The 8983-nt window shown below is 44.0% G+C and overlaps 1 protein-coding gene across 1 annotated transcript in view; it reads left to right on the top strand.

The window, feature by feature from the left end:
* The window catches only part of KMT2C (lysine methyltransferase 2C), a 188355-nt gene that overhangs the window by 161633 nt on the left and 17739 nt on the right, over positions 1–8983 (top strand). The window contains exons 39-44 of the mRNA XM_031059743.1: positions 1–51; positions 813–924; positions 1878–1956; positions 2075–2138; positions 4127–4359; positions 7218–8912. The exon at positions 1–51 is cut by the window's left edge and continues 34 nt beyond it. Coding sequence (XP_030915603.1) covers positions 1–51; positions 813–924; positions 1878–1956; positions 2075–2138; positions 4127–4359; positions 7218–8912 — 2234 coding nt within the window. The remainder of the gene's footprint in view (positions 52–812; positions 925–1877; positions 1957–2074; positions 2139–4126; positions 4360–7217; positions 8913–8983) is intronic.

Raw genomic sequence — 8983 nt, 5'->3', positions numbered from 1 at the left:
AGAAGAAAGCCATGATTCGCCAGCGTTCGGAGCCATTTTTCCCCAATATTGGTATGTGGGTGTCCTGTTTGTCAGTGTTCTGGTTGATGTTCTAAAAATGCAGCAACAAATAGTTAAATAATCCACTGGACTGCCAAAAGCAGGTAAATATGTAGAGCTTGAAGGTGGCATGATAAAAATGAGCCTGCCTATTATGTACAAAGGGAGTATGGAAATTGAGCATGTAGGTGGAATTCTGAACTCTGGCAAGGCTCCTGTTGTCATTACCAGGATCAAGGTAACTCTGCTTTACTGATAATGTTTGGTAAGATAATCTAGCAGTTTGAGCATTCATATCAAGACCATGGCCATCATTTAACTGGTAATGAAACACTAAATTTTGAGAATTGTTTAAGTTGTAGCTACAGTGACCATCAAGGCCATTCTCATAGTGCATTAGTGGTGATGTGCCAGTTGCCAGTTGAGATCACAGGAGCAACTCCTCTTCCTGAGTCTTAAACCCATAAATATAATTTATTAATCTGTTGGGTCATAGGCCAGATTTGGTCTAGAGCCCTTCTCAGACTGACCTGCTTTTGGTTGTATGTTGTGGCTGAAAACAAGGACAGCTGTTGCTGCACCAAGTTCTACAGGATACATGAAACTGCTTATTAACCTTGAATATCAAGTGGGGAGGACAATAAGTGTGAAATAGAATGCAGTTAATGTTTTACTGAAGATTTACACATGAAGTAAATGTAAACAAGTAATTTCCATTTAATAACTTGTAATGTTCAGCTGTGTGATTCACTGCTGCTGATTTTGTGTTACAGATTTTGATGCGATTACAGATCCCATAATGAAAGCAAAAATGGTGGCTCTTAAGGGGATCAACAAAGTCATGGCACAGAATAACATGGGGATGCCACCAATGGTCATGAACAGGTAGGCAACTCTTGACACCATTCTTTAGGACTACAGAATGTAAAAGGAAATGACAGAGCTCAGGGAAGCTGTGTGCAGGAAATGAAAAAAAAAATTCTTTCTGTCCTGTGGTTCACATTTGATGCTAACACAGGATTGTCCCCTAGGAATAAAGCCAGTGTGGCAGTAGGAGCTATAAAAGGTATTCAAGTGCATCATATTTGTGTTCCAGTTGTAATGTCATGGGTCAACATGGCCAGCATGTTGATGCTCTTCTTGTTTTCCCACTTGCTGATTAGGTAATGACACATCTCCCACGGGTTGTACTAGAAAACTGGGGGTGGCCATCTAACAGTGGAACTTCATGTTGCAGCAAACCTTTTAATGCTGGGTATAAGTAAGATTTTAGCCCAAGTAGTGGAATTTCCATCCTCTCCTTAAATCCCTTCTGAGGACAGAAGGAGCCATGAACTGCAGACTGCACCATGGTTGTCCTTAGGGTAGGTGGGGAGTCCATGGGCCAGGGAGGATCTGTGCCTGTTCTTTTGGTGGGGCCCTTCAAACTGGATTTTCTCTGCCTAGTGCCCCATGATAATAAATGCCCTACCCAGGGTGTACATTTACCCAACTGCAGTTGACTGTGATAGTGGCCATGAAACCTAAATACATTTAACTGTTTTTCTTTGAATTTTAAAAGACTAAAATACAAATACAGACTTGTGTGTGTGTGTTCTCACTGTTCTAGCACAGTAGGTCATGTTTACATCATCTTTCTGAAAAATGTAAAATGCAGTAGTTTCAACCAAGGGCAAAATGCTGTCTGTATTCTCCAGATGTTGAAAAGGTTTGGTACAGAAGTTCAAGTGCATGTCTGTATAGTATTTGGGTGCTTTGTTTAAGTTGAACATAATAAAGTTGTCTCTCCTAATGTGCTGGTTTGCAAGGTTACAATTTCTATTTCTGTTTCTCAATAGATTTCCCTTTATGGGTCAGCCAGTGCCAGGGGCTCAGACCAGTGAAGGCCAAAATCATATGCAACAGGCAATTACACAGGTAATGCAACTTGATATGGGCTGGAAACAAAACTGTTCAATAATGATTACTAATTTTGGGTATTTTAATTGAATCATGATTTAATATCCTTGTCTATCTGTTCTACTGAAATTTCTAGGATGGAAGTTTGACACCTCAGATTTCTAGACCTAATCCTCCCAATTTTGGTCCTGGTTTTGTCAGTAAGTAGAGATTTAATAATTTAATTGTATGGGTTGTTTTTTTTTTTTTTTCATTTTACAGTTTTGTTTTCTTTAAAATGAACTGTGGATCCTGTCTCAAAAAAATAATCCTTTTAAAATTGAGTCATTTCATCATTACAATGCCAGGTAATGAAGGAGTGTATAGTAAATCCTGTTAGCATTTTTTTTAATGGAAGCTGTCATCAACAAAACACCATAAGGAAAGAAGGAAACAGAAAATTAACATTATTTGGATTTGTGTGAGAGCAGTACTTTATTAACTGTCAGACTGCTGTATCAGAAACCTGGTCTTGGGTTGTATTGCAATATTCTGAGCTCAATGAGAACAGCTGTGTATTGATGGAATTTTTTATTTCAGAAGCAGAAAGTTTTGTGCAGCATCATTGTCATTTGAACAAATACCAGAAAAAGCTTTCCAGGCACTGGTTAGGCAAGCCTGGCTGGTGAAACACAGTTGTTCAAAGCAGAAAAAACACTGCACTAGCTTTTTGTATTCCATATTTCTGGCTGCCCTAGATCAATTGTGAATCCTACTCTCTGTGATGAAAAAGATTTATTAACAGAAATTAAAACTGAGCATATGTTGGAAGAGGAAGGCCTTGTGTAAAAAAGTGTTTCAATCACTGCAAATACTTCACTTGATATTTGTGAATAAGAAACAGAAGTAAACTCCTTCACATTTTCCAGAAGCTGAAGTAGCAGCACTGAGTATGCAATAAGGAGCTTTGGCACTATTATCTATATTAATTATTTGTGGTGTGATTCCACATGGCACTCAGCATGGCCCTGCTGTGGTTGGGTGGTGGTGGGTTCTGAGCACTTGAGTAAATCTGGTTCTTAGTTCAGTAGTAGTTAGTCTTACCTGGAACTCATTAAAATTTCAGTGCTTTCATGTTTCTTATGTTACTCTCCATGTTTCCACTCAATTGTCCCCTCAGTTTTTGGAAATAGTTCTGGAGAATTTTTCCCTGCAAGCACCTTGAGGCTGTAGCTCACCCTGAGTAGGTTTAGTTGAGCTGTTCAGTCAGAGCTGTCACTGACACAGTGACTCGTGGAGGAGAAGGTGGCAGGGTCTGGAGCACAAGGAGGACGTGGTTGTATTGAAATCATGGAGCTGGGTGGTATCTCTGTTAAGCAAGGGTCTTCACAAGGAAAATCTCTGCTTATTTGTGGTGTCCTAGCTCGCTGAAAATGTGATCAGGAGACAAATTGGCACCATCACCCAGTGTTCTCTCTTGCTTTCTGTGCTTAGCACAGGTCAAGTGTTATCAGACATGGTTGTTTTGCCTCCAGAAAAACATCAGAGAGCAATGGACTGCCTGTGGCAGATGAGCATTTCTCATTTGAAAGAAGAGCAATGTCTCAGTTACAGCCTAAATGAGAAGCATTTGTTTTGGGGGCATGAAATGGCACTGCTGCTGAAGGCCCCATGCTGAGGGCTGGCACTGACAAAGTGAATTTTACAAAGACAATATATTCTTTCACTTCGTGAATATTTGATTGTGTTCATAATTTTAATATTTTTCTTTGAAGTTGTAATAATATAAATTTTATATGTACAACAGTTTTCTGCAAACATCAGAATTAATCAGGCCATGTTTCCTTTATGTCCTAGTTCCCTAATGTCTTTGTACTTGAGTACTTCCAGAGATCTTCCATGTCCCCTCTTCTGTGGCAGGACGGAATTTCTGGGTTCTGTAGCAGTTCTCAAAGCCACATTTGCTCACTGCAAGTGTGCTTCCTCTCACAAATGCAGTAATTTGGATATCTGCCTCATTTACTCCAGTCACTCCAAGAACATACCACTTCTTGAAGTACCAAATTCTCTGTGAAATTTGGCTGAATTTGACCTCTAGTTTCTTAAAATAAGGGGGGGAACCTGATGGTTAAACTTGAGCTTTAAAAAGTAGGATGAGAGCTCATCTCCAGGATGAGATCATATCACACTTCATTTCCCTTCTCTCTAGATGATTCACAGCGAAAGCAGTACGAGGAATGGCTGCAGGACACACAACAACTGCTTCAAATGCAGCAGAAGTACCTGGAGGAGCAGATTGGAGCCCACAGAAAATCCAAGAAGGCCCTTTCAGCCAAGCAGCGCACGGCCAAGAAAGCCGGCCGGGAGTTCCCAGAGGAGGATGCAGAGCAGCTGAAGCACGTTACTGAGCAGCAGAGCATGGTCCAAAAACAGCTAGATCAGGTAATCATCTGGAATCCAGACTGTTCTCCTTGGCACTGAGCTCTCACAGTGGTAGTGAGTCTTTCCTTTAAATCTTCTGGAAGACACAGTGGAGCTCTACCTGAAGCAGCCACTGCCTGTTTTGTTGTGTGTGTGTAACAGCGTTGCTCTGGAGTGTAGGTGACACTGGAGCTGCAAGGGAATATTCTGTGGCAAACATTATGACAAAAAGCTGGGTTAGTACTTTGGGAAGAGGGGAATTCCTTGGCAAAATGACTTGCAGCAGAGTTCTTGGCACCATGCAAAGCAAAAATGAAACATTCAGAGAAAAGTTTTAGCATGCAGGGCTTTGTTTCAGGCTTGAGTGAATGTTCTAACCCAATCTTCTTTTTTTACACTTTGAAAATCTATTTTTATTATATCTTTAGTGTTAGACTAGTTTTATGGTCTGTCTCATTTCTAGATGCTGATCATCAGTATTGTGTCATGGAATAACACAGGTCAAAGGGATGTCTGGAGATTGTTTAGTCATGATCAAAGCAGAAATAGCTTCATGATTAAATCAGGTTACTCAGCACCTTGTCAGTCAAGTTCTGTAAGTCTCCAGGGGAAGAGATTTCCCAGCCTTTCTGGGCCCCTGTTTCTACATGTAACCACTTTCATTGGGCTTTGTTTTCCTTTCCTTACATTCAGTTGGAATTTCACATATTGGAGCTGTGATAATAGTGAGATGAAACCTGTGATAGTTTTGCTTTGCCTACCAGTAGTTAGTGCTGTGTTCCTCAAGACTTTTATTATAAATTACCTGGCATGATTGTCAGGATCAACTAGTCCCGCTGAAAATGAAAATGCTTTAGAATTATCCTTTACTAATATGAAGAAAAAAAACTTGGCAGCAGACAACTTGGAATGAAGTCCTGAGCAATATCTGACCCTTGAGTTCCCCTGTGTTGCTTCAAGACAAAGTATGTGCTGGATGGGATATTAGTTGGCTCATCTTTCCACTGTGTGGAAGAGGGCTGGAGTGGGTAAATTATTTCTACATAATTTTTTCCCCTTCCACAATGAATCACAAGTAGAACAAATGCAAAAAAAAATTCCCTTTAACCAATTCTTATTGTACATACAACAGTCTAATCTTTTGGTGGAGTTAGACTGAAGTAACAGCTGTTAACCATGACATTACTGGCAGATCCATTTACTGCCCCATTATTAAGGTTCTCCTATTTGTAATTTTTAAATTTAAGTTTAATCTACTGCTAGCAGAAGCCATCCACTGCCCTTTAGCCACTGATTTAGACCAGCAGTTGATTCATCCACGTCCTAAGCAGCATTTTGTTCTGTACCTAATAGGAGCTTAAATGAGGTTTAAAGCATAGTTTTAACCACCTTCTATTGGAAGCAATTTGCCATTCTTTCAAATCTCATCAAGTCATTTTTCTGCAATCAAGCTCCTGTTAGTTTTTGAAAAGTCTCTGTATGTATGGAGGGAGAAAAGAGCTGCTGATTCGTGGGAGTGGCTGGTCCTGGACACAGGCACAGAGACACAGAGCTGACTGTGCCCCAGGAGCTGATGTGAGTCAGGGTTATTGGCCAGGCATGGAGCCACACAGACCCTGCCAGATGGCCCCTGTGGCACTGTGCCTGTGCTCACAGGCTCTGCCCTGCCCTCCCTGCACTGCTGAAATGTCCAGCTCAGTTCAGGGCCTCTGGGTGTGCTCAGCCTTGGACACCACAGCTCATTCCAGGGACAGTCATGGCTGATCCACCCCTGGAGGTTGTGGTGCTTTGGGGGCCTCGTGGTACAGCCCCACAGAGCCAGCACAGGTTTAGTGCTGCAGGACCACAGAGGAGCCCTGGAGCACTGGGTCTGTGCAGTGCAGATGGATCAGTCAGTGGCTCTGTGCTGTAGCACTGTTTATCCAGCAGTGTCAGTGCCAAGGCAGAGCTCATAAATCATCTTGGACCTGGGATTATTGTGTAAATAACCTTCTGGGTACATCTGTCCTGCAGCATGAAGTGTGTCCTATGGCATCACTGTTACCCTGAGCTTTCTGTCTCAGTCCTTGCTTCAGATAAAGGAAAGGGCTATCACACAATTCAAAGTACATTACAGAGTTTTTCTGTCCCTACATAAGCTGTGGAAGTCATAATCAAATGAACAGAAGTGAGAGGGAGATTTTCCATAATGTATGTATCACCAACCAGTGGATTGCAAATCCTTCTGTTTTTATTTTAGTTGGGTCTCTGCAGTGCTTCTGAAAGGCTCTTGCTTGTCCAGTTGAGAGTATTGTGTCCTTCCCTCAACTTCTCCTGTGTGTCTAATCTACAAGGCATAACTTGTAGTGCCCATGTTGAGTTTATTTTGGTCTTAAAATCTTAAATTTTCTAGCAGCAGTTGCAATTTTCATCTGACATGGGGTGTTTGAGGATTTGCCGATGAACAAATGGGAATATCCATCACTATTTTCCTGCAAACTTTCCTTTTCCAGTTAGATCTTTTTAAAACATTACTGATGTGTGAACATCATCCATCTCACTGTTTCCCTTTTCCTGTGTATTCCCAACTGTTGTATTCTGTGCATGGATGATAAGATCTCTAGGACAAGGATCATCGCTGGTTTAGGTTTGTATATTTTCTAGCACAATGAGTATCGATGTGTAATTAGAACTTTGAGACGTTGCTGTTTTGTCTGAAGTCTTGGGCTGGGGAGTATTTCTGATGAAATAATGGCTGTTTAGCATTAAAAACACTACAGAAATTCTTGTTTGGCCTGAGGTTCATTGTCTCCTGGAATTACACTGGGGAGTTACATGCTTTATGCTGCTCACACAGCCAGTTTGTGGCAGAGGTGAATAATGACTGTTTCAATGTTTAGATCCGGAAGCAGCAGAAGGAGCACGCGGAGCTGATTGAGGAGTACCGGATCAAGCAGCAGCAGCAGCAGCAGCAGCAGTGTGGGATGGCCCCACACTCCATCATGCCAGGGGTCCAGGGCCAGCCTCCCATGGTTCCAGGGGGAACAGCACCAGCAATGAATCAGCAGAGTTTCCCCATGGTGGCCCAGCAGCTCCAGCATCAGCAGCACACAGTGGTGATGCCTGGGCAGTCCAACCCCACCAGGATGCCAAATTTATCTGGGTGGCAACCTGCAAACCCTGCAAGTCACATTTCCATGAATCCAGCAAGGATGCAGCCTCCAATGACACCACTGCCAATTACTCCTGGTGCACCGGCTCCTGTGCCTGGCCCAAATGCAGCTGCCCAGTCAGGGGCACCCCCGAGGGTGGAGTTTGAGGACAACAACCCTTTCAGTGAAAGCTTCCAGGAGCGGGAGCGCAAGGAGCGCTTACGGGAGCAGCAGGAGCGGCAGCGCATCCAGCTGATGCAGGAGGTGGATCGACAGAGAGCTCTGCAGCAGAGGATGGAGCTGGAGCAGCACAGTATGATGGGGCCTGAAATGAACAACAAAACATCTTTATCTCAGATACCTTTCTTCAATTCTGAGCTGCCTTGTGATTTCATGCAAACCCCTCGGCCCCTGCAGTCGTCCCCACAGCAGCAGCAGCAGCAGATGGGGCAGATCCTGCAGCAGGGTGCAGTGACCTCCCCTCCTGCCACCACTTTTATGCAAAGCTCAGAGCGAAGGCCAGTGGGACCTGCAGCTTTTGGACCTGATGCATCTGCTGGTGCAGGTGGAGCCCCCAGTTTCCATAATGTAAAACAAACTCATGGGAATCTCCCTGGGGCTGCCTTTACGCAGAACCAGGTCAGGCCTCCGCTCCCTTCTGCTGTCCCTTCATCTCCAGTGCTGGGGGGCAGTGCCCCATGTGGGTTGGACACTGGTGTGCCCCAGGCTGCAAACATCCCTGTATCAGGCCAGTCTCTCATCCAGCTCTATTCTGACATAATCCCAGAAGAGAAAGGCAAAAAGAAAAGGACACGGAAAAAGAAAAAGGACGACGATGCCGAGTCCATAAAAGCCCCATCAACTCCACACTCGGATATCACTGCACCGTCAACCCCAACCATTTCTGATGCTACCTCCACCCCCACAGTGAACACCCCCAATGAGCCACGGCACCAGGATGAGCTGGAGTCCATGGAGCTGACGGTCCCCTCGACACCCAACACGGGAGAGAACTCCCCTGAGCTGAAGGGGAAGCTGCTCAGCAGCAGCAGCAGCGTGTCCCAGACACAGCCTGGGGGGAATGCAGAGGCTGAAAAGGCTAAAATGGACACACCCAGCAGCCTCCAAGAAGTTAAACTGGAAAAGGCAGAAACTGATCAATGCTCAGGTCAAGCTGAGCCTAAACCAGAAAATCCAAGCAGTATTAAGGTGGAGGAGGATAAGGTCACCTCACAGCCAAGCTCTTCAGCTCCGAGTCCAGCACAGCCACCCGGTGCTCTGGCAGCCAAAGGGGAGTCAGGGAATGAACTGCTGAAACACCTGCTAAAAAACAAGAAGTCCTCATCTCTTCTAAATCAGAAACCAGAGAACAGTGGCCGAGCGGAAGAAGAGGCTTCTGGGGATAAAAAGTTAGCAGAGAAGCAGAGTCCAGCTGAAGGAATGGTGAGCCTGGTACTGGTTTTGTTAAACTGTCGTCAGCAGCAGTCCAGCCTAGTCTGTGCCTTACTGTGGGC

Source organism: Geospiza fortis, unplaced genomic scaffold, assembly GCF_000277835.1.
Source record: "Geospiza fortis unplaced genomic scaffold, GeoFor_1.0 scaffold182, whole genome shotgun sequence".
Taxonomy (NCBI): domain Eukaryota; kingdom Metazoa; phylum Chordata; class Aves; order Passeriformes; family Thraupidae; genus Geospiza; species Geospiza fortis.
Note: the sequence above shows the minus strand (reverse complement) of the source record. Positions and strands in the feature narration are given on the sequence as shown.